This window comes from Thunnus albacares, chromosome 24 (assembly GCF_914725855.1).
Source record: "Thunnus albacares chromosome 24, fThuAlb1.1, whole genome shotgun sequence".
In the NCBI taxonomy this organism is placed as follows: domain Eukaryota; kingdom Metazoa; phylum Chordata; class Actinopteri; order Scombriformes; family Scombridae; genus Thunnus; species Thunnus albacares.
In genome coordinates this window covers 18,561,234-18,585,877 of record NC_058129.1, presented here as the reverse complement: position 1 = coordinate 18,585,877, position 24,644 = coordinate 18,561,234, and the positions used below count along the sequence as shown (strand labels likewise).

Genomic DNA, 24,644 nt, shown 5'->3' with positions numbered 1-24,644 from the left:
AGAGCATTAAAGTGTCTCTGAGGACACTTTAAAGATCTGCATCAATGAGACGTTATAATTAAAATGATTAAGAAAAAACTCCACCAACACTAAGGAAGATTTAATGATATCAATGAGTCACTGGAAATCATTTTAAGACACTTTCATGTCCTTTTATCTGAGATTAAAGTCATATTTCTTTTAGTATTTGAACTTATTTTCTTTTGAAGATATTTTAAACCTTATTTTCTTCAAACTTCCAACAATAAAGTCGACTTTTAATGAAGTTTATAGTCTTATTGATGCTGAAATATCTTCAGATTTAACCACAAACATTAAGTTTTATTTGTCTCTGACGTCTCAAACAAAGCTGCTGTTGTTTTATTGTTTTCTGAAGATCCACCGACGCTTTCATGCGTCTCGTATCTGATCAATATATTGATCATAAACAGGCAGCTCAGAGGTCAGAGGTCACATATAGGCACGTTTAAATCTATGCTGTATTATTTTTTATATCTTTTATGGTTCAACTGACAAACTTTACTTGAACTTTCACTTCAGGAAAAGCAGGAAGTGAAGGAGGAAAAACTCCCAGAGATCAGCTGGTCGGAAACATCCTCCCGCCGTCTGGAGGTCAAAGGTTAAACCGCTAAAAGAGTCATAAAAACCTCATTTTTCTTTTAATACGTGTTAAAATCTGGCAGCTCAGTTTCCCAAAGAAATCAACTTGTTTCAGTAATTAGTGTCTGTATCTTGAAATGAAAGAAAAATGCAGATTATTGAACTTTAAACGAGGTCATTTATACTGGAGACAAACAGGAATATTATTTTTGAGCTTCTTTCAAAATAAAATACAACTTTAAGACTCAAAAACAGACAAAAATTATTTGTTAGAGATTTTTGCAGCGTTCAGTGAAACATCAAACCTCAACTAGACGTTTAAATTCATTTTAATTATAAATACATTTCAAAATAAAATCATCTCAAACTGAAAGATGAATTTTGTTTTGTTGTTTTTCTGCATTAAAATCATTAAACAGTTTGTTTTGTTGTTTGTTTTAAAGCTGCTTCGCTGCATGATGGACATTAAAACTTACAGAATGTCAGAGCGTCATCTAGTGGACAAACGATATATTACAATCAACCTGCAGCGTTTCCTTCTTTTATAACTTTAGTTCAAGATGTAGAAATGTAGAAAGAATCATTATTAGACTCTGAGTCTTATTAAATAAATCTGATGTGATTTATTCTGCCTTCTTTCACCTTTTCAATAAATCATTTCTGTCATGTTGTTTTCTGGATTAAACTGACATTAAAACATTAAATATATTTTCTAAGATTAAGTTTCATTTTCTTTGTTTTTGTGCAGCAACTTGACCTTGTTTTTTCAAAATAAGACAACAATTTGTAGGAAATTCCTGTAATATTCTGACTGAAGCAGCAGATTCTTTTCACTTATTTTGAAAATAAATTATTTTAGGATGTGGATGTTTGCTTCAGGTGTTTGACCTTTGACCTCTGGACTGCAGGATGTTTTAAACCTGCAGGTTCTAGTTGTGTCAAATATATGAGACTAATCCTCTAATCACATGTTGTTCTTGCATATTAATTAAGAAAAAAATACAAAAAATACACTTTTTAGGATTATTATTATTGACTTGATTAGAAGTTTTTTGCAATGAACTTTTACCTTAAATACCTAATAATATCCTGTTATCTGTGTTTATGTCATATAAACATTATTTGATACTAATAACAAACACTTAAATTAAAGGTTCATTTCCTCAGAATTTTCTTTTAAGTTTCCATGAAAGATATTTATACTAAAACAAACTAATTCTAGGCAAAAACAGTAATTTCTTAAATTGAAAAGCTTCTTTTAAACTCAAATAAAGTCATAAATTATCAATTTAATATTCAGCTTTTCAAAATAAATGTTAAATATTTTCACAGTCATGTTCAGATCCGTCAGTCGGCACAAAGGAAGCAGCAGTGATCAATCTGTCGTTTATTATTTAATAGATGTGAGTTCGTCCGTCAAACACACAGACGTCATAAATACAGAGACAACGAGGAGAGTAATGAGTGAATTAAATAGGTTTCCCTTTGTGTTCGTCAGGGAGGTGAAGAGTAAAGCTTTCATACTTACACAGGAGTGTTTGGGAAGTGTGATCATCATATATGAAGGAATGTGTGAAAATACTTCGGATAGATTGATATAAAACAACAACATAGACGGGGATTCTTCCTCCCCCCCAAAAAAACTGATTATTTAAAGCGTTTCCTGGTTTCCAAACAGCTTCACAGAGTCAACTGAGAGCTCAAAGTGTCTCAGACGACAGTTTAAGGCACAAAATAACACTGAGACTGACCAGATAGAGACGACTAATATGTTGTTATCGTCTAATAAAGCTGCTGAATTATAAAGGTCAACAAACAGGCGTCTGGTAAAACTAGGGATTGTCAATAATAAGCGAGTGTTTCTTTAGAATTAAAGCTTTTAAACCCTTTTTGCCCTTTTTTTTTTTTTATATTTCCAACCAGATAATTGAGGATCTAACAGACTTTCCACTGCAGGAACTTTCCCAGTGGATCAACCAGAGGAACCAGTGACTTCTTGTGAGACGCTTCCAGGTGCTAAATAACCTTTTCCAAAGTTTGAGGAACTGTTGACATCATTCATAAAACGAGGAAGAAGAACTCTCAGGTTGTTTGTTAAAGTCAAAAACAAACTTAAAAAGCTTTGCTGTCGGCGTCTCGACTCGTTTAAAAACCACAGAAGAAGAGAAAAGAGAGAGGAGGAAGAGTCATGCAACAGTAAATACAAACAACATCAACCTTGTTGTTGTTGTTGTTGTTGTTGTTGTTGTTGTTGTTCCGTCGTGTAAAAACATTTTAAACGTCTAATTTGATTCTTCAGATTTTGGTGAAAAAAACGCAGCTTCACAAAAGAGACGTTTTAGTCGTTTTAGTCGTGGTGAGTTTTGTTCCTTTTGTACATTCCTGCTTTCACTTTCCACCACAGATGAAGAACTCTAAACATCAACAACTGCTCTAAAAAAAAAAAAACAACAATAACATCCTGCTGTTCTTTGCATTTAGTGTTGCATTGATCTCATGACCTTTCTTCTTCTTCTCTTTCTTTCTTTTCAGACGAACATCACAAGAAACATTTTGTCTCTTGTTTCCTGTGAGAACGAAGCTTTGTTTTAACGTCTCAACAGTTCCTGGAACATGTGAAAGAAGCAGAGAACAGGGACTTTTTCTGGTTCCTCTGGTTGAATCACAGGTGAAGTTCCTGAAGACATGAAACGGCTGCTGTGTGAACTGTTTGTGCTGAATATGGCAACATGATGATTTTAGAATTTGGATTTTGTACATTAGGAGGAAAAAAAAAACAAACACATTTCAGAATAAAATAACTGAATAAATGCCCAAAGACACTTGAGGCTGAGGATGGAGAGTCTGAACTCTCAGCTGTTGAAGTGAATGTTGGTGTTTGTAGAGTTTGTAGACTTTGGTGGTTGTTTTTTTTTTGTTTTTTTTGTTTTTTTTCGGTTTTGGCACTTGTTTTGTTGTTAAAGTATGCAGCAGGGTTTTTTCTTCTTCTTGCCGCTCGGTCCGTTTTTGTCTTTGCTCTCGGACATTTTCTTCTTGCGGACCTCCCGCATGAGGTCGAAGAAAACCTGAGAGACACGAGAGAGAGAGAGAGAGAGAGAGAGAGAGAGAGAGAGAGAGAGAGATGTGAACCAGAGAGCTCCATCAGTCTCCAGGAGAACGACACCCGTTTACTGACGAGTACTGAGGTTTAAACAGCTGTTGACTCTTCATGAGCTCATAGAGGAAAACAGGAGAAACTGAACTTCCTGTTAAGCTTGGACTCAAAAATACAAACACAGCTGCGACTGATGGTTTTGGCAGATTCATTTCTTGATTAATTGATCAATCATTTTGAGATCAACAATCAAAAATCCAAAGATTTCAGTTTACTGTCATAAACGACACATAAAAGCTTCAAATCTTCACATCTGAGAAGCTGCAACAAGTAAATATTTGGCTTCTTTCTTGCTGATTAATTATCTGTCGATCAACTAATCGTTGCAGCTCTACTTCCAGGATGATTATGTCTCCATCAGTAGGTTGCTAGGCTACTCACTGACTACCTGTAGCTGCTCTCTATGTTAGTTTTTGACTCTCTGTCAACCCTGAATGAATCCAGCGCGTCATCGTGTTTGCGTACCTTGTCCACGTTGGCTCTCGTCTTGGCCGACGTCTCGACGTACTGAACCCCCCACTCGCTCACCCTCGCCGCCGCCTCCTCGGCAGAAACCTGCCGCCGCTCCTCCAGGTCCGACTTGTTCCCCACCAGCAGCAGAGGGATCGCCTCCTCCTCCTTCACCCGCAGGATCTGCTCCCTGACGAGACGGCGGGAAAAAACATAAAGTTGGGGTTGTTTACTATTCTGAGAGAATAAAACGAGCGGGAAATCTCTCTCTCGCCTCCTCGCTGAAGAGCTGAGGTGACTTTAACTGTGCAAAAACCACTCAAACGCGAGTGAAAACGATTTTTAAAAAGACAGATCTGAACTTTTTGAGAGTGAAACAGGAGAAATAAACAAACTCTTACAGTCTGCTGAGAGATGAAAACCAGAAACAGACCTGAGCTCCGCGGTGGCCGTGAAGGACTCGTGCTCTGTGATGGAGAAGACCAGCAGGAAGCCTTCGCCGCTGCGGAAGTAGTTGTCTCTGATGGCGGCGTAGTCCTCCTGACCCGCCGTGTCCAGGATGTCAATCTGCACGTCCTCGCCGTCCAGCACCACCTTCTTCCTGTAGCTGTCGGCCTTGGTGGGCTCGTAATCCTCCACGAACTGAGAGCAGAGAAAAGGTTTGTGTGTGTGACGGGACACGGGGGGAAACAGCTAGCGCTCATGGGAAATGTAGCGTCGGAGTCTCACCTCGTCGTACATGAACTGCAGGGTGAGGGCGGACTTCCCCACGCCGCCGCTGCCCACCATGATCACCTTGTGGAGAGCCAGAGAGGTCTGGCCCTTGTTTTTGCTGGAGGCCATGACTCTGGTCTGCATCAGTCCAGAAAACATCACAAATTCATCTGTTATTCACTTCCAGAACAATAAAACATGTTTCAGTTACTCTATAAGATAATAACTGTAACAATACTTTAACTAGAGCTCAAACTATTTGTTCATAGAGCTCGACTTGTTCATCTGACAGCCGCTGTGTTGTATTCTTGTTTGTCTTTTATTGTCATTTCTTTATTTTATTGTTTTTAGCAGCCTGTTACATTTCGCCACAGACCACGCTGACGTCCTCAGATGTCTAGATTAAACATTAATGAAATTAATCATTAGATGAAGCCCAACATTAAATTGTTTTACTCTTCATATTCGTCCTGTCTCATCAGCTCGTGGGCCACCTGTCCAACACTTTAAATTACCTGTATGCAGGGTGCAAAATTAACTTTTGATGGTTAGCGGATGTTCAAATGTTACCAGCCACTCAACAGATTGCCGTTGTTTTTTTGGCTGGTGACTGAAGCTAATCTACCGGCCGCTTTTGGCAGGTGGCTAGTGCTAATTCTGTGCCCTGCCTATATGGGAGGTGTCTTATTTGCGTTTAATAATCAATAAGACTCTTATCTTATCTGAAATGAACACACGTACATGTGTTGTTTTCGGTTTCCACCGAACTTGGAAAACAGGTTAAAAGTAAGTTTTAATGGCATAGTTGATGGAATATTTCTCATCGGGATGGTTAGAAGAGTCTTTAAAGATACTCAAACTACTTTTAAACCTGTTTCATTATGTTCTATTTCTTTTTAAAACATATGCTGTGACTCCAGTGTGATGATGTACAGCATGAGAGAGGCACAAACTGGTGTCAGGAGCTCAGACTTCCATGCTAACCAGCATGTTTGACTGGCCAAATGAAGGGCCTTCTGATAAAGAGCCACTGTAAATACACCGCTGGGAAGTCGGTGGAAAAAGCCACTTGTCAGTGACCTTTACGGCTCGCCTTCAATGCGGGCTGAGCCTCCAAGGACGCCAGCATGAGGGTGAAACTGTGGTAAAAGTGACAATATGTGGAGTTTAAGCTGTCAGGCCGAGTCCAGAACGAGGTGAATATTAATAGAGAGAGCTTTAAAAACATAATAAATAAATGAACAATATGTCTGGCTTCACTTAAAGAGGAACTATAACTCATAGTGTCAACACATAGCTTCAGCTTCCTCTCTACAGGAACCAGCTGACAGCTCCAAACCACTTTCTACAAAACACTAAACAGACACTTCTGCTCTTCCCGGTTCCCGCCTTCACCCCGAGGAGCGTCTCTGATTGGCTGAAACCAGCGTTCGAACTCCCCTCCGGCGGTTGCGATTGGCTGCGGGGAGCGTCAGTCGGCACGCGAGATAACTAGCTAGTGAGAGATAACCGTCGTTCCCTCAGGGGGGAATCCAACGAAAACGACTTTAAAACGCGTCACAGCCGCGCAAAGAAAGCTTCAAAGTAGCTTAAACAACAAAGAAACGGTCTGAACACTCACCTGCTAACGTGTTTTTCTGTCGTTCACTCAGGAATTCGCCATACAGCGACACACACTCAACTTTGACAAGTTAACCAGGAGACTCTTTCTGCCCCACCTTGGACCCGTACTCAGTCGAAGATTGTATGTGTCTGACAGAGGCGTCACTCCGCGCGCTGAAAAACAACATCGCTGGGGCGGAAACTGCGCAAGCGTAGTCGTAACCATGACGACGGGTTGACCGTTGGTCTTAAATACTGCCACAAAATACACTTTCTAAACCTTCTGATACTAAAAAAAGCGTTTTAAATTGTACAATTTAAATAAAATATAAACTTCAGATATAGATATGTTCGATAAAATGGCGGTCATCGTCACAGACTGGAGGAAACTGACGGAACCGAGAAACTGACACCGAGTGATACCTCTCACCGTTCACTCCTCTCAGGACGAGGCTGATAAGCTAACAGGAAGTGATGTCACGGAATTCCTTCTATTTATTTATGTTTATTTATTTTAGGAAAACTTTATATACATAAGTATAATTTCCAAATTATTCCTCCTTTAAACATGCATTGTTTTTCAGACCAATTGAGTTTATTTTTTGTTTGTTTGTTTTTGTTGTTTTTTCTCTAATGTCAGAATCTGCAGTTCTTACACATATATGAGATTTTTTTTTTCTTTTTCTATATTTTACTTTTAGTATTATTCTTATTGTGTTTGTATGTTTAATTGATATTATATATTTTTATACATTATATTTAAATTACAAGTTACCTTAAATTTACTGTATGTTCAATATATAGTTTATAAATGTGTTGACGTTCATAAAGTTCTGAATAAAAACAATTTATTTATTCAATAATTCATTTATTTATTCTTTATTATATTGATAACTGTCATTAAAACTTTTGTTAAATTTTGTAAAAGGAAATTAGCTTCAGCTACACACCCTGTTATACAGAAGACTTATTATAACAAGTCACGTCAATTTTATTTATATAACATGAATATTACTGAATCTGTGCAACATACGACATACAAAATGTGAAAAACTTAACAGGGAAATAATGTATATAATCTAATGATGTCATATATAATAATATATCAGTCAGAGGGACCAAACCACTACTTTTACTGCAATACTTTAACTACATCAAGCTCATAATACTTATGTACTTTTACTGCAATACTTTAACTACATCAAGCTCATAATACTTATGTACTTTTACTGCAATACTTTAACTACATCAAGCTCATAATACTTATGTACTTTTACTGTAGTAGGATGTTTCATGCAGGACTTTTAGTTGTAATGGAGTATTTTTACATTGTTGTATTAGTACTTTTACTGCAGTAAAGTATCTGAATACTTCTTCCTCTGCTGTTCAGGAACATTTCATCATAACTCGTCTGATAATCTAAACATCCAGAAAACAAAATGTTTTCTGTGATTAAATATTGTCAAAAAATAAAAGAGTGTTTAAAGAGAAGATATTTAAGATGCAGTTCCAGTATTTGGAACAAAGATGGCGCAATTTCATCACTTTATCTGCTGCTGATCAACCAGCTGAGCTCATTGACTGATCTCCTTCAGCTCAGAACCACAGATGCACCGCAGCCGACGTAAACTTCCCTGATTGTCCCTTTAAATCTCCTCCGAGTAGATTAAAAGTTAAAGAAAGCACATTTCATCCTGCGGTCTCATTTTATGCACATTTCCCCCCCAAATTCAGCCTGACACATTTAGTATCTCTGGAATCTTTAAGAATGTAGATTTCAACAGAGCAGCATGTGTTATTAATTCATCATGTCAGGATGAGTCGAATCAAACTCATGTGACTTCAATAAAAAAAACGGGTCATGTGAGGAGAAACGCAGACCTGACCTGTTTTTACACTTCCTGTTGTTTTGCTGTATGATAATCACCAGCTGGAGGTCAAAGGTCACCTCAGGCTGCCTTCATCATCAGCGGCTGCTGCTGCTGCTGGATGTCTCGTGCTGCGAGGAGCTGATTTGGTTTTAGAGTTTTTTACTAACAAATGTTGTCCAGACGTCGACTCAGACCAGGCCGGCCTGTTTACATATGTAGATGTATTTCTGGAGGTTTAGAAGTAGTTAAAACACTATGAATCAACATGAACAAGGATTATCTTTAAATTCTTGAGGTGAAATTATGTGGGAAGCAATTCTGGTGTCATTTCTTTACTCTACTTTGAGAAAAGTCTTTTTAAAGACACTTTAAAGCATAAAAATCCAGATTATTTTCTTACAAAGTGACTGTAAATCACTTTATTAAAGGAAACTTCAGTGATACTATAACATAAAAACACCTGTAGGCACATTAAGATCAGCTGATTATGGCTGGATGTGATCCAGGGTTTATGTTGTGTTGTCACACGTTCACTTTTATACGAGGTTTTAGCAAATGTTTAACATTTTTATTCTATATTTTATGATCTTTTATGTATCTCACGTTCAAGTCTGTGCAGATGAATCCCCCCTGAAGGCAAATAGAGCAGCTTCAAAGAGTTTTAAAGACAAATATTAAAAATGATAAACTATGCACATATATATTTAACAGCTATAATCTTTTAAATAAAACGTCAAATTAGGATTTTATTTGTTGAGCCTCGGGGTACAAATCTAAAAATAGAACCTAAGAGATCAATAAAAGCAATAAACTCAACATTAGAAGAGAATAAAAGAGTTTAAACTTGTTTTTAAAAGTGGTAAATAAATGAAGCAGATCCAGTTTAACGATTTTATATAAAAACATCAGTGGTGAAAAGTGATTAAACACATTTACTAAAGTGCTGAACTTAATCATCCATTTTATAGTATTTAACACTTGTTCTACATTGAACTGACAGTTATTGGTTCAGACTTTATATAAAAACATGTGATCAGATTATAAAATGTGATCTATTAGATTAAACTGATATTTAAACTAAAAATATAACTTAACAAGCTTAATGAATCCTTTAAATACAGTTTCCTGATCACATCTTTACCTGTAATGGATTAATTTAACCTTTATATTTATTGTTCAGGTCAGATTTATACATTTGAGAGCAGTAAAAACATCTGAACCAGAACATGCAAACAGATTTCAACTTTTCTGATTTTTATGTACATTTTTTTATACATAGAGAGTCCCGGCTGAGTTAAATTTGTATTTATATCACATGTACTGGACTCATGATGGTTGTTATGTTCTCCTGTTTTAAATGATAAAAGATAATAAACTCTGTCTGCTCTCTGAGAGCTTCGTTACAGACTGATTAATGAAGGTGAAATAAGATTAGTGGTTCAGAGGTTTATTATAGAGACTAATTATGAGTGTGAAGAGTCTTAATATGAACTGTTTTAATGTTTATATGTCTATAAATAAATAAACTGAATATAGTTTTTTGGGGGTTAAATGAATCAGTTGGACTACATTTGAACTTACTGCTGATAAAAACATGTTTTCCTCTATATAAATGACTTTCAGGATATAATTTGGGATTAAAGTGCAATATGAATCCCATCAGAGATAATTCACTGGTTTCTCCTCAGGGACTTTTATTAACACCGCCCCCCTCCCTCTCTCTCTCTCTCTCTCTCTCTCTCTCTCTCTGTCTCCTCATTGGCTCCGCCCTCCTCACTTTGACCCCCCCTGTATATAAAAAAGTTTTCGGTGTGTGGCGGCTCCCCGAGTCCCAGACGCCAGAATGGAAACGCTCCTCGATGCGCTGACTGGCACACCTCCTCGTCCTCCTCCTCCTCTTCTTCTTCTTCCTCTTCTTCTTCTTCGTCTTCTTAATTGCGCATCGGCACTCCGGCAGCAGCACAGTGGGAGTCACGACCAGCCACGTTTGAAATACATTTAAGAGAACAGAAAGAAGTGAGGATGATGATGATGAGTCACCTGGTGCGTTTGTGGACCAGAATATGATGGATTGAACTTTTCTTTTTAAAAAAAAAAAAAAGAAAAAAGAAAAATGTGGAATATCTGTGTTTGTGGAGTATGTTGAAGGGAGACTTCCAGCTGGGCTGATGCTGATTAATGAAACCATGACACGTTTTCTTCTTCTTCTGATGCTCTTTGTGTGAAGCTGCTCCAAAACTCAAAGTGTTTCCTATAATCAGGAGTAAAGAGGAGTCGCCTTCACAGCTTTTTTTGTTTTTACTTTGACAGGAGAGAAACTGAGAAAGACCAAAGACATCAATATAACGATGTAATAAAGAGATTTCCTGCACACACATCCTCGAGTGAATGGAAATAAACTGCACCGACTGGCATCAAAGTGCGTCAGACCTGCGCGGACCGCCGTTACGCATGGAGACAGCTCGGCACTGAGACGCTTTTTCTTGTCCGTTCATATTTCTTTTTATGATTTTAACTCTGACAAAAGAGGGAAAAAAGTTATTCTACTCCTCCTCAAACAGAAAATGAGTAGCTGTCTTTTCCGGCTGGCACTCTTCGTGGCTTGCGTCCTCTCCATCCGCTGCACCGCTGCGCCCGGTACCGAGGCGGAGGCGCACACGGCGTCCCGGGATACCTGCGCGTCCTGCGGCGTCGCTCAGCCGGAGGACCCTGACTCGGGAAAGCTGAACGTGGACTTCCTAGAGGCGGTCAAGAGGCACATCCTGAGCAGGCTGCAGATGCGGGAGCGGCCCAACATCACGCACCCGGTCCCGAAGGCGGCCATGGTGACGGCGCTGCGGAAGCTTCACGCCGGGAAGCTGCGGGAGGACGGCAGGGTGGAGATCCCCAACCTGGACGGACACGCGATGAGCAACGAGGTGCTGGAGGAGAGCTCGGAGATCATCAGCTTTGCGGAGAAAGGTGCGTGATGGAGCTGCAGACATCTTTATTCTCAGGCTGCAATTTGAGGTTTTTTTCACATATTTTCTTTAAACAAGCCACTTTAGCATCAAGTTCATTCAAGAAAATTAAGAAAACGCTTTGATTTCCCTTCTGAAATGTTCAAATACTCGTAGCAGACATTGAGTTTGCAGGTTTATTCGTTTGTTTTCCAGAAAATGAGCCTCAGCTGAAGGTGAAACGCTTTGTGTCTCAGCATCCTCACAGGCAGCAGAGATGAGCTGACAGTCTGAAGGATCAGCTGAGACACACAAGATCATGTAACTTGTGCTGCTTTTCATCAAAAACATCTCATTTAATCCTGAGAAATAAAAAAAAAACATCCTTTAATCATCCACTTTTTCCTCCAAAATACACAAACATCCAGAGATCCGGAGATGAAAAACAGCATCAATTTATCAACAAAATAACACACATTTAACACGACTTCAAACTAAACTGTTAGAACAGACTTCATGACACTCTGCAGGTGTGTGTGTGTGTGTGTGTGTGTGTGTGTGTGTGTGTGTGTGTGTGTGTGTTTAGGACACTTGTCCTCATGAAATTTAATATGTGAAACCATATTTGATGCATGTCGGTGATGAATCAGGTGCTGCTGCTCGGGGACGAACATCAGCCAACTCTGCTTCCTCTGTGTGTGTGTGTGTGTGTGTGTGTGTGTGTGTGTGTGTCTATTTACTGACTGATTGAGAAACAACCCAGAGCAGAGAACATGCTGATGTTGAACAGATGTTGACACAAAGGGCCTGAAATCACTCCAAATAAAAGCGGAGATTGTCTTTAGTTGCTACCGGCATCGTTTTGTGAAACATTAACATAAATATTGTGGAGTTTTTAAAGCTTTTTAATTATATTTTTTACACATAAACAGCTGACTTGCTCTTCCTTTGCTTTGCTGTCTGTTTAATGGATGTTAGACTGTCATTATATGCTGGTTTCTCCCCAGTTAACAGCCCAGTTGGCCCCTTAATGTCAGGCAAGTGTCTCCAGAAACAAGTGATGATTTTATCTCATTTAAAACCTGTTTGTTTGTTCTTTAAGTTAAAGCTGCACTTAAAAGATCTTTTCAAACTTGTGATTTAGCAGGTTGCTTCTCATTTGTTGCACCTGTCAGTGTGTCGGATGGAGAACTAATGAGATTTTAAGACTTGTGTCATTCAAAAAGTGGAATTTTAAGTATGAGCTCCTCTGGTGTGTTCATGTGCTTGAGGAGAAGGTTGGACATCTGGGTCTTCAGGGCCCCCCCCCCCCCCCCCCTCCACCCCCGTGTTACGTTCACTTTCCTAGAAAACCAAACGACTCCAGAAACATAAACTGATGATGGCAGCTTTTGCTCTGCGTCGGCGGAGGTTTTCTCGCTCCCCGCTGAGAGCCTTTTTAGTTTCAGATGTTTCTCTCTCTGTGGCCGCTGTGTTGCAGACCTTCCACCTCGGCGCCGTCCGCTTGCCAGTTGGCTGCGTTTAGCGTTTCGCTGAGCGGCTGCCAGCGGGGACATGGCACGGCGACAAGGCTCAGAGGAACAATTTACTCATGGGCGGCTGAAAGGAGCAGCGCTGAAAATGATCAACGACGCCACCTGCTTTCGCCCACGTGTGTCCGTGTCTCCGCTCTCCTCTCTCAAAGCGACGGCGCTACACACAAAACATCTGCTTTCCACATCAACAAATTGCTGCTTCGTGTCGGCACTCGGGGCTGTTTGGAGCTGTTATTCTCAACCTGTGTGTGTGTGTGTGTGTGTGTGTGTGTTCATTATGTCATGTGTCTGAGTGTCATTTGTCTCAGTTTGTGTTGTATTTGAGCTTTTGTGTCTCTGTCACATCTTTGTGTGTGTGTGTGTGTTATTGATGCTTTTTTAACTGTGTGTGTGTGTTTCTACGAGTGTCTGCGTGGGCGTATACATGCATCTACATCCAGGAGATTGTGTGTGTGTGTGTGTGTGTGTGTGTGTGTGTGTGTGTGTGTGTGTGTGACATGGCAGGGTTGTGTTGAATCAGTCCCCTCAGTATAAGGTCAGAGCTTTTGTGTCGGTCGTCCTGCAGCCTGAATGCAGATTGACGGGCTGAACTCTGCAGCCTGGCACCCCCATTACAATTCACAGTGTGTGTGTGTGTGTGTGTGTGTGTGTGTGTGTGTGTGTGTGTGATTTAACTACAGGCCCTACTATACAGTATGAAGCAGCACTGTGACTGGAGAGCACGGTGCTGGTGGCAGTGGGTCACAGTTTGTAGTCCTGAGTCAAACTTTTCATGAACTTTTTTGCAATTTTCAGGAAAATCAATAAAACTCAATCAATCGATCAGTTTGACGCCTTCGGTTCAGGTTTTTTTGAGCTTCCTGTTGTTGTTTTTTCATGACGTCATAGATGGAAATCGTCTGATAGAGAGCTGATGGCTCCGTTTCGGCTCCAAACAGTATTAAAAAAAACCTGATGATAAAAATCTCACCTAAAGGTCCATTGAGTAGCAGCTCTGCAGCTTTTGATCATGTGTCATGATCTTCACCAGCAGATGGAGTTTGTGTAGTTTTTGAATTCTTGAGAACTTTAAAGACTTTTTTTGTCCACGTTGGTTTAAAAGTTGATGTGAAGTCTTCAGGAAACATGGACAAACTACGTCTGCTGATGAAGATCATGTGATATGATCAAAAGCTCCACAGCACCTACTAAATGGACCTGAAGGATTGTTGTGTCAACTCAACTTTAGACAGACAGATTTAGAGTGAAATGTGTCAATCTGTACAACCTTTAAAACACACACGTGACAAAATCTTTACTTGTTTGTTTGGAGCCAAATATGGAAGAAACTCAGCATTTTATCAACAAACCAGTCAAATTTAAACTGGTACCAGTTTACAACTGGCATCCCAGTTGCAGGTTTTCTCTGTCACATCGTGTTGCAGAAAATATTTCAACATTTCTGCAAAAAAAAAAAAAAAGGGAACAAAATCAGATTTCATCATTTTATTTAAATGTAATTTAACCTCCTGGTATGTCGTCATCTATTTGAGAAGTGACTCAGCGTTTTTTTTAAACCACACACACTTCAGATGAAGATTTACTTCCTGTTGAGAGAAGTGGTGTTGATCTTATTTTTTTTTAAAAAAAGCCCAATTTTAGACTTCTCACTGCGACGCTCGCTCATTCATTTGTTGTGGAAAAAAGGCGCGTTGAACTCGAACGCTACACAATTACGTCATTGCTGCAACACACACTGCCGTTTATTTATCTGCCTGTTATTATTCACTCGCTAAACATTTGTGGCCTTTAGCAGCAAGAAATCAAGACCCAAATATTTGTCCACATATATATAACGTGGAGCCAGTTGGAAACAGCTGCATGCTTTTTCTATTTTAATGCATCACTTTTCTGGACGTTTAATATGAATTTATGTGTGAGCCGCCTGCGTGCTGCTGTCACTCCTGTGTGCTGCCTTTAAGTTTATCTTGTCACGGAGTTCATTTTATCTCATTACCATCTCAGACAATGGAGCTGGTCGTCTGTGACAAATGAATTCCCTGTCAAACCCGTCAATTAACTATCCTCCTCCGTCTCATTGTACGGCGGACACTCCCCGACACACACACACACACACACACACACACACACACACACACACACACACCGCACCCTTCTCCTTCAGCGTTTGTTTATATATCTACATTACAGGCGTCTCAGCTTTGATCCCTGCAGTTTAGGATAAGTGCGCGAGTCCAGAGTTTGAAAGAAAGAATATGTGCAACAACAAAAAAAAAAAAAAAAATCTCACCCGCAGCTCAACTGTGTTTTCATTTCGCAGGCGCTTTATCGTTGTTGAATTTGAAACGGGGGGGGGGGGGTGACGACGGCGACGGCAGCAGCAGCAGCAGCTCTAATCTGCCAGCCTGCGTTGTTCAGCGGTGTGTGATCTAACATCCAAGCTGCTGAGTAATGACTCAGAGATAACCTCGTCGTCTCGTGATGGATGAGGAGATACGCACACGGAGGCCCGCGCTTCCCCTTTGATGACTGGCAACAAAGTTCTGCTCCCCTCTCTCTCAGAGGAATAATCTAAAGCATTTTAACCTGCAGCCAGGTCGTAAAAAAAAACACACTCCGCTCCGTTCTGTTGTACATGTGCAACTGTTCATCTATGAAATCTCCACTTCAACCACTGGACTCTGTGTCCTCTCACTGATTTCCCGCCGCCTGTCAATCTCAATTTATCCCCCCGATCAGCTTCGCTCTGAGTTCAGGAGGTTCAGACCTGACGAATGTTTCTAATCTTCTTCACCTGACAGCTGTCCATCATGTGTTCTCCTCGGTAACAAAAGCAGAAAGTAAAAAAGGTTTTTTTATCCCAGTGAGCACGGTTTGATCCGCGAGGCCGTTGCTTCTGGTCTTGAGTGCACCGAATCCTGTTTCACCATCAATTACTCAGGAGTACTCTCAGGATATTTACATGTCTCTGCTCAAGATCAAAACTTTATCCTTCCTTAATGGGAGCGCTGGCGTGCAGAGAGACACACAAAGAAACTCACAAACCCAATAAATGAGATGAATTGCAAATACATGAGAAGTAGTCTGGATATAATATAAATCTTTTCTTTTTGCTTTGGTTCAGGACTTTCCTCAGGAAGATGCAATGGAAACACAGAACTTTATCTCTGGCTTTACTCAGCTGTCCCCCTTCCAATCCTTTTTCTGTCCGTCCCACAAATGAGCTGACGGTCGCTAAATAGAAAAGACTGTGACCATTTGCAGTCTGTTGCAGCAGCGGCTCTCTGAGAAGCAGCTAATGTCATGTAAATGGTTTTTCTTGCGTCTTCATTCTTCCGAGTTTTGTTGCTGCATCTCCCGCACTGCCTGGCCCTGCCGACGCGCTCTCAAGGCCTCTTTGTGAGGACAGTTAGGCTCCATAAGATCTCATTTTCAGGCAGCATTCACCACAAAGCCTTTGAACCTTTGTTTGCCCGCTCTCTTACGCTCCCTCCCTCCCCTTCCTCCGCCTCATATTTGGGCCGAGTCGGAGGCCAAGTGGCCCTGCGCCCAACACCTTCCTGTCACGGTCCGCAGGATCTGTGGCTGAACTGAGGAGAAGCCGGGGGCCTGTTGTCTCACTTTAAGTTGTTCCCAAGTTCACACCCACCCCCCCCTCCACCCCCCACCCCCCGTCCTCGGCCTCAGGCGCTCAATCGCCTTTGTGACCGTCTGGTCTTCAAAACGTTCCACATGACAGAGCTGATATAAGTGTCCACCTTCAGTTAAATGACCCCTGTTCTTGCAGCTTTTTCACAGTGTTTTCAACTCATTTAAGACGGTTTTGTCTCGCAGGCTTTTGTGTTTTAATCAAATCCTCTGATGTGTTTGTGTTCCTCAGATGACATCGTGACGTCCAAGTCCAGCCTGTTCTTCCTGATCTCCAGCGAGGGGAACCAGAACCTCTTCGTGACGCAGGCCACCCTCTGGCTCTACTTCAAGCTGTCCCCTCTGGAGGTGCGTTCGAGGCGGAAGGTGACGGTGAAGGTTTACTACCAGGAGCCCGGCCTCAGCAGCAAGTGGAACCTGGTGGAGAAGCGCGTGGAGCTGAAGCGGAGCGGCTGGCACACCTTCATGCTGACCGACGCCGTCCGGTTGGTGTTCGAGAAGGGCGACCGGCGCCAGAACCTGGACGTGCGCTGCGAGGGCTGCGAGGCGGAAGGCGTCACGACCGTCCTGCTCAACCACAACGACGAGTCCCACCGGCCCTTCCTGGTGGTGCAGGCGCGGCAGGCCGACAACAAACACCGGATCCGGAAGAGGGGGCTGGAGTGCGACGGCAGCAGCAGCCTGTGCTGCCGCCAGCAGTTCTACATAGACTTCCGGCTCATCGGCTGGAACGACTGGATCATCGCGCCGTCGGGCTACTTTGGGAACTACTGCGAGGGGAACTGCCCGGCCTACATGGCGGGCGTCCCCGGTTCGGTCTCGTCCTTTCACACGGCGGTCGTGAACCAGTACCGCATGCGGGGGATGCGCCCGGGCTCCATGAACTCCTGCTGCATCCCCACCAAGCTCAGCACCATGTCCATGCTCTACTTTGACGACGAGTACAACATCGTCAAGCGGGACGTTCCCAACATGATCGTGGAGGAGTGTGGCTGTGCTTGAGTATGTTTTTATTCCTGTTTATTTAAGGTGGAACTGAAGAACTTTACTGTAAACAGTTTCACAATATTACAACAACAACAACAACAACAAAAAAAAGAATATAGAAACAGAATATTTATGGACGATGGAGAAAAACATGCGCACACACAACCTCATCCACACATATCTACACACCTTCATGTATGCCTGCACAAAAAAACTTGTATATATATTTATGTTTGTTGATATATTTCGTTATATTCTCTGGTGGAAGACTGTTTTAGTCAAGAAACAATTCAGTCTCCTTCAAAGGGACGTGAAGAGTTCTCTTCCAAATCTTTAAATATCCACTTCAATCAATATCTAAAGTTCTTCATTAAATATCTCTAAGATAGTGAGGATCTTTGTCAGAACTTGCGTAACCTACTAGCCTTTAAAAACGCAGCATCCATTTGATTTAATTTCCTGCTATCAGTCACGTTGTTAGAGTAGGTTTTCCACTAGTTAAGAAGTTTTGGAATGAAACTCTTCATGCGTAGAACATAAAACCCAACCTCGAACATGATATATCGTCTCTGGAGGAGGTGTAGGGAGCCTTACATGAGTCACAGAGGAGGTTGGGGTGATTCAACTATGCCTCTTTCAAGGAACAATGTGTGCAAAAACACTTGGGACAAGCACTGAAAATGTTAATGACACCAGTCAAGCTTCACCGACGTACAGCACTTCTGACGTGTTAGAGAAACTCTTTTTTTTTTTTTTTTTTTTTTTCCAACGATTAAAAAAACGGCTTCAAGCAAATATGAACATTTGGACGCATTCCAGAAACGGATGGAAACAGGAAAAACATGATCCGTAGAGACTTTTCAACAAGGTTTCTGTTACACTGATTCTGTCACAAAACCATGAAATAATCCTCCGAACTGACAACGAGAGAGGTCGACTTGCCGACGTGAGGTCACACCTGACATTCAGACAAAAAAATCTTAACTGTTAGGACGTCGTGTTTCTGATCTCGGATTGTCGGGACACATCTTTCCCCCCAATTACCTTCATTGTTGAGGAAACACTGCTGCTTGTTGAGTTAGAAACATTTTAAACTCTCTCAACAAAATCCTGAAACATGCCAGTCAAAACAGTCAACCCTACCCTTAAATTACCAATTTGTGTGCCCAATATTCGCATTTCTTTCCTTAAATTCAGAAATTTGCAACAAATTAATCAATCATTTATGCCTCCAAATTGTAGAAATGTGCATCATATTTGCTCAAATTACTTTCAATTTTGGCTGTTAAAGACAACATCTCAAAGTATTTGAGGGAACTGTCGACCCAAATTTACCGCTGACTGGAATCTGCAGATTTCAAGAGTTAGTTAACAACACAAACTCTGTCCAGCTCTTCTGATATCTGACGTATTATCCACAGTTTCAATAGTTCCTAGCCTTCCATATGGTGTCTGCATGATGGCCTGAACTTCCACCCTTTCTATTAGTTTTTTTAAATCGGGCAAGTAAATAAAATAACCAAAATAAATCTTTAGTTTTCAAAGGATTGCGCCAATTAGTGCGCCCAATATTCATATTTCTTTCCCTAAATTCATAAATTAATCAATCATTTAGGCCTCCAAATTACAGAAACGTGCATCAAATTTGCTTAAATTACTTTCACTTTTGGCTGTTAAAGACAAAATCTCAAATTATTTGAGAGGACGATTCAGTATTTGAGGGAACAATCGACCCAAACTGGAATCTGCAGATTTCAAGAGTTAGTTAACAACATAAACTATGTATTATTCATAGTTTCAATAGTTCCTAGACTTCCATATGGCGTCTGCATGATGGCCTGAACTTCAACCCTTTCAATTAGTGTTTTAAATCGGGCAAGTAAATAAAATAACCAAAATAAATCTTTAGTTTTCAAAGGACTGTGCCGTTTCACCGCTCCAGTCAGAGGTCAGAATAACAGTTTAACAGTGTTTAATCACCACATGAAGGTGGTGAAATGAATATCAGGAATGAACTCACATATTTTTCTGCCTTTTGTGTCGTTCGGGTGTTACAAGTAAAAACCTTCCTTCACCTTGTTGTCGCTTCACACTTCCTCCTCCTCCTCGGAGGGTAAAAAGTTCGATTCCTTCCAGTTGTCACAACAAATTCTCTCGTTTCAAGTCAGCGAAAGTGAAAAGTTTGCTCGTATCGCTACAGTTTTTTTACGTGATGGCGCAGCAGCAGCAGCAGCTTCGCACATTTCCCGATGCACACTTTGATAGCACTTGCAGATTGAAATGCCTTTAACGAGCCCGACGTTGGCGCACCGTTGCCCCACAGTCCTTCTAAAAAGAAATAAGTGCCGCATGAGCTATGCAATGTATAGTATTTACCCATATAAACCAGACAAGCTGAACTTAAGCTCTAGTGACAAACTATCACCAATACTTGAAATGTAAGTGTGGCACGCAGGGACGGGTTCGGCGATCCGGCCGGGAGGCGGCGGAGGCGGATACTTACTGTCCTGATGAAACATCTTCCTGTTCGTAGGTGGTGAAGTCTGATTAATGTTTGAAAAAACCCAGCAGGTCTTATAAAAATGGCGAACTGGCTGCCGTGATTCCTAAAAATGACTTTTATCTTAATGGTTCCACCAAATACGCTGTAGAGGAAACACTTTCCCAGTCCAGGAAGAGCAACTTTCAAGGTCGAGGAGAGATTGTGGTTGGATAAAAGTTTGGTAACAACATCGGTTTTGGTTAAAGATTGAAGAAGTAAACACATCCTGTCTTAAATCAGCGTCGACTTTTACTTATTATGTTGATAAAAACATATAAATGTTGTTTTTAGGAGACGGTCGGGGAGACAGACTGTTTTTTCGCTGTGCAGTGAAGAAGACTTTTATGATTTGAAGACTCTATTCCTTCAACCAAACAAACACATCAATCAAAGTGACATATCTACTTGTCCATCCCGTATGGCGTATGAAAAAACAATTAAAGCACTGTAGAGCAATGCTTCCCCCCCCCACCACCACCCAAGGGGACATGACATAAGTTTAAGGGGTCGGAGATGATTTTATCACACAAAAATGTTTATTTTTACAGACCTTCCCCTCGATTCTGAGCTGTTTTCTTGTGAATTATTGGACAGTTTTACATTTTTCAAGCCTCAAGAAGCATTCAAATAAAACAGTGTGAGAAGGATGAATGACATAAACAAGACAAGAGGAAGATGTAGTTTTGTTTGAGGGCGTCACAAGCCAAAAAAACAGTAGGGAACTGTTATAAAATAGCAGGAAAATGTCAAATATGATCAATGTAGATAAATAAACAAGGTGATATGTCACTGTGGTTGATAAATAGAGTTACTGGAGGGACCTGTTGGGTTTTTTAAAAGATTAGTTTTACTTCCTTTTTTGTAATAATCCATTTAAAAATGTCTGAAATGTAAAAAGAGACACAAACTGGGGCTAACTTTGACCCAAATGTGATGCATGAATAGTGATTTAGGAGTCTAAATGGATGTGTCTCGGTGGAGTTCCCATCATGGCCTGTTTGGCACGGTAACACACTTTGAGACACAGTTTTCAGGCCTCAAGTCTCTTTGACATCACTTTGATGTTTTTTCAGGTTAAAAAAAAAAAAAAAAAACGTTTCAGTGAACCTGTTATTTCTTCCGGTCCGGTACGTTCTTGCTTCTCATTCACAGGCTTCACCGGTACACATTTAATACCTGAGCTTTCAGGTACTCACCTCCTCCTCCTCCTCCTCCGCCTCCCGACCGCCGCCCGACCTCCGACCTCCCTCTCCTGCCACTGTAATCTTTCGCTTATTCTTCAAAGCGAATGTTAGAATATTTGCACTGAGGAGTTGCGTGACTAGTAATAAGAATAAATAAAAATAAATAGAAACTGCCATTGAAAGAAAAAAAAAAAAAGTTATTTTTATAGAAGCAAAATTGAGCTCTGTTCAAATGTATTATACCTAATCATGGAACCAAAGAGGCCAAGAGGTTTAGCTATTGAGAGATGGCGATGCCGTCATGTTTTTGTTGTTGTAAAGTACTTTGTGACAGTTAAAAGAGGCCTAAACACTGTATCAGGGTATAATATCAGTCCATAATCAGCTTAATCTCTTTTCTATTTTGTACCTAGACATGGAATATTTCATATTTTTTCATCAAATTACTTAAATATTCCTAGTTTTCTTTTCTTCTTCTTCTTTTTTTTTTTTTTTTGTTAGCTCTTGTTCCAGAGTCATTTAGAGTAAAAGCACATGCCATCTGATCCCTGTACAGTCGATGTAACATATGAATATGCTTTTGAAATATTTTGTTCTTTGTAATTGTTGAAAAATAAATTTCTTATTACCAATTTTATGGATTTGTTGTTGCGTCATCAAACACTGATGGAGGAATATTTGGATCAATGTGTTGAATGTGGCTCCAACTAAAGGAAATATTGTACTTTCTACTCCACTACATTTATTTGACAGCTTTAGTTACTTTTCAGATGAAAATTTGACACAATGGATAATATAACAAGCTTTTAAAATACAACACATTGTTAAAGATGAAACCAGTGGTTTCCAACCTTTTTGTCTTTTGACGTCTTACAAAAAGCAGTGTGTAGTCGGGGTCACATTTCACATGTCTATGAGTTGTTCACAGCTCCACCAAATAGTGATTTTTCCCTCTAAACTTCTCACATGCTTTCATTTCAATAAATGTTCAAATGATCCAATATTTCAGCAAAAATCAAAGATTAGAGAAAAAGTCCAAAAACTGAAAACAGATTTGTGTATCAGAACTTTGTTTTTTCTTCTTTCCTCTCCCATTAATCATCTCACCACCCCTCAGATTTATCTGCTGACCCTTTGGAGGGGCCCGACCCCTAGGTTGGGAACCACTGGACTAAACTAGCTAACTGTATATAAAGTAGTGTAAACTAGCTCCACCTCCAGCAGCTACAACAGTAACATGCTGCTCTAACACTGATGCTTCACTATTAATAATCTAATGATGTCATATATAATAATATATCAGTCAGAGGGACCAAACCACTACTTTTACTGCAATACTTTAACTACATCAAGCTCATAATACTTATGTACTTTTACTGCAATACTTTAACTACATCAAGCTCATAATACTTATGTACTTTTACTGCAATACTTTAACTACATCAAGCTCATAATACTTATGTACTTTTACTGCAATACTTTAACTACATCAAGCTCATAATACTTATGTACTTTTACTGCAGTACTTTCACTACAGATGTGTGTGAGATGTTAACAGCTGGGTATCTCTGGCGGCTCAAACAGGTGTTTTTTTCTGCCACGTTTGCCCAGATGTGTTGATATATTTCTGCATCTTGTGATGCCAAGAGGGAGACGTCAAAGCCCAGAAACATTCACTACACATGTTATTATCAGCAGAGGGATGATGTTCAGGTCATATTTTATATAATATGAAGATGTCATCAGTGCCAGTTTTGAGCATTTCTGGAGCTCTATGTAAGAGTTTGACTGCTTTGCCAAACATTTAGACCTGGAGGTGATAAAACTGGTTAAAAATAACATTCAGAGTGAGATAAAACTGATATATAATTTGAAGCAGGTCCAGTTAAACTTTGATGGAAACAAGACTTTAACACATCATTCATGTGAAGTGATGAGTCATATTTCTTTTTATCTAACTACACGACGCTGTTAGACGAGTTTTAACCTTCTAAACTATTGTCCCCCTGAGAATATTGGACTCAAGGAAGAATACGTCACATCTATCCACAGGACTGAAGCTCCATGTTCTCTGGGAATGTGCTGATTTTATACAACCTGGCATAAATTCATATACTACAATTAAAAACATAACTATGTTGGTATTTAACAGGCTGCGTCCAGGATGTTTAGACTTAAATTTGACTGTTTGATGCCAGTTAGAGAATATAAACACGCTATGATCCTTTATAATAAACCACAGTGTCTGAATATAATATTCATTAATGTAAAATATTGTCTAAAGTTATAAGTTTCCTGAATTAAATCAGGAAATATCTGATCAAAGAATGAGTGAACTAGTGCAATGATTAGTCGATAAGTTCCCAACTATTAGATTAATTGCTAATTATTTTGATAATCGATAATCGATAGTCATTTTTTGAGCAAAAATATACAAATTCTCTGGTTTCAGCTTCTTAAATGTGAATATTTTCTGGTTTCTTTAGTCTCTATAACAGTAAACTGAACATCTTTGAGTTGTGGACAAAACAAGACATTTGATGACGTCATCTTTGGTTTTGGGAAACACTGATCGATATTTTTAACCACTTGCTAATCAATTAATAGAAAAAATAATCGCTATAAACAAGCCTTTGATTTCAACTTTCAATACTTGACATTTTTCTCCACAAGATGCTAAAAGGCGTTTCGACTGATTCCTGACAGTTTGGAGAAGAATTTAATTTCCATCTTGATAAATTTACAGAAAACAGTTAATACAGAAAATATGAAAACTAAACTAAAACTTCTAAAACCCTGTGTGTGGTTGTTATTATCCATTAACCTCAGTAAAAAGTCTATTACATGAACATATTTACTGCAGTTAGACAGAAGGAGACTCCGTCAGAGAGTAAAAAACAGTCACAAAAACGCGTTTTTTCCAAAACTTTCAACAGCTCCAATTAGTTTTGCGCTGAGCATTAGTGTAAATATTCCTCGCCGGCGGCTGGTCGAGTTGTTTCCTCGGGGCAGGGAGTAAGAACAGACCCCTCTATAGAGCTCTATATGCGCCCACTCAGCCATACAAAGGCTCTAAACAGGCCTAATTATACCTGAGTAAATCTCAGCAGGACTTCAAGGGTCAAGTGTTTGACCTCTGGGGTCACACCCTTCATGATTGTGAGGACAGCGGAGCGGCGGCCGTCCTCACAATCAGGAAGCTCGTGATGTCAGCTGGTTTTGTTTTTTGTCCTGTAAACGTGTTCACATGCACGACGACGACAACGACGAGAAACGTACAGAACGTCTCACGCAGACGTCCGTCAGAAGTGTAATTGCTCCCTAAAAATAATCCGCTAAGTGTCTGGAGAAGCTACGAGAAACGCGGCTGTCAGACGGTGTGAGATGATACGTTTCAGAGAGAAAACAGTCGCCTCTT

At 40.2% G+C, this 24,644-nt stretch overlaps 2 protein-coding genes and 1 long non-coding RNA gene across 3 annotated transcripts; 1 reads left to right on the top strand and 2 right to left on the bottom strand.

Annotated features, from left to right (window-relative positions):
• Positions 1-1,972: 1,972 nt before the first annotated feature.
• Positions 1,973-6,734, bottom strand: LOC122976163 (ras-related protein Ral-B-like). Its single transcript, XM_044344463.1, has 5 exons — positions 6,540-6,734; positions 4,934-5,056; positions 4,638-4,846; positions 4,220-4,394; positions 1,973-3,665 (listed from the first exon to the last, which is right to left on the bottom strand). Exons 2-5 carry the CDS (start codon positions 5,045-5,047, stop codon positions 3,558-3,560), a joined length of 606 nt encoding a protein of 201 aa, XP_044200398.1. The 5' UTR covers positions 5,048-5,056; positions 6,540-6,734; the 3' UTR covers positions 1,973-3,557.
• Positions 6,735-10,219: 3,485 nt separating this feature from the next.
• LOC122976162 (inhibin beta B chain-like) lies at positions 10,220-18,290 on the top strand. Its single transcript, XM_044344461.1, has 2 exons — positions 10,220-11,352; positions 16,746-18,290. The coding sequence occupies exons 1-2, from the start codon at positions 10,956-10,958 to the stop codon at positions 17,513-17,515; spliced, it is 1,167 nt and encodes a 388-aa protein (XP_044200396.1). The 5' UTR covers positions 10,220-10,955; the 3' UTR covers positions 17,516-18,290.
• Positions 18,275-21,922, bottom strand: LOC122976168. Its single transcript, XR_006400846.1, has 2 exons — positions 19,234-21,922; positions 18,275-18,837 (listed from the first exon to the last, which is right to left on the bottom strand). It is a non-coding gene; the product is annotated as an uncharacterized LOC122976168 (long non-coding RNA).
• Between the last annotated feature and the right edge of the window lie 2,722 nt (positions 21,923-24,644).

Coding starts and splice junctions, on each gene's coding strand:
- LOC122976163 (XM_044344463.1), bottom strand. CDS start 5,047: ATGGCCTCCAGCAAAAACAAGGGCCAGACCTCTCTGGCTCTCCACAAG. Junction 4,847..4,933: donor TGCAGTTCATGTACGACGAG/GTGAGACTCCGA, acceptor CTCTGCTCTCAG/TTCGTGGAGGATTACGAGCC. Junction 4,395..4,637: donor ACGGCCACCGCGGAGCTCAG/GTCTGTTTCTGG, acceptor CCGTCTCGTCAG/GGAGCAGATCCTGCGGGTGA.
- LOC122976162 (XM_044344461.1), top strand. CDS start 10,956: ATGAGTAGCTGTCTTTTCCGGCTGGCACTCTTCGTGGCTTGCGTCCTC. Junction 11,353..16,745: donor CATCAGCTTTGCGGAGAAAG/GTGCGTGATGGA, acceptor TGTGTTCCTCAG/ATGACATCGTGACGTCCAAG.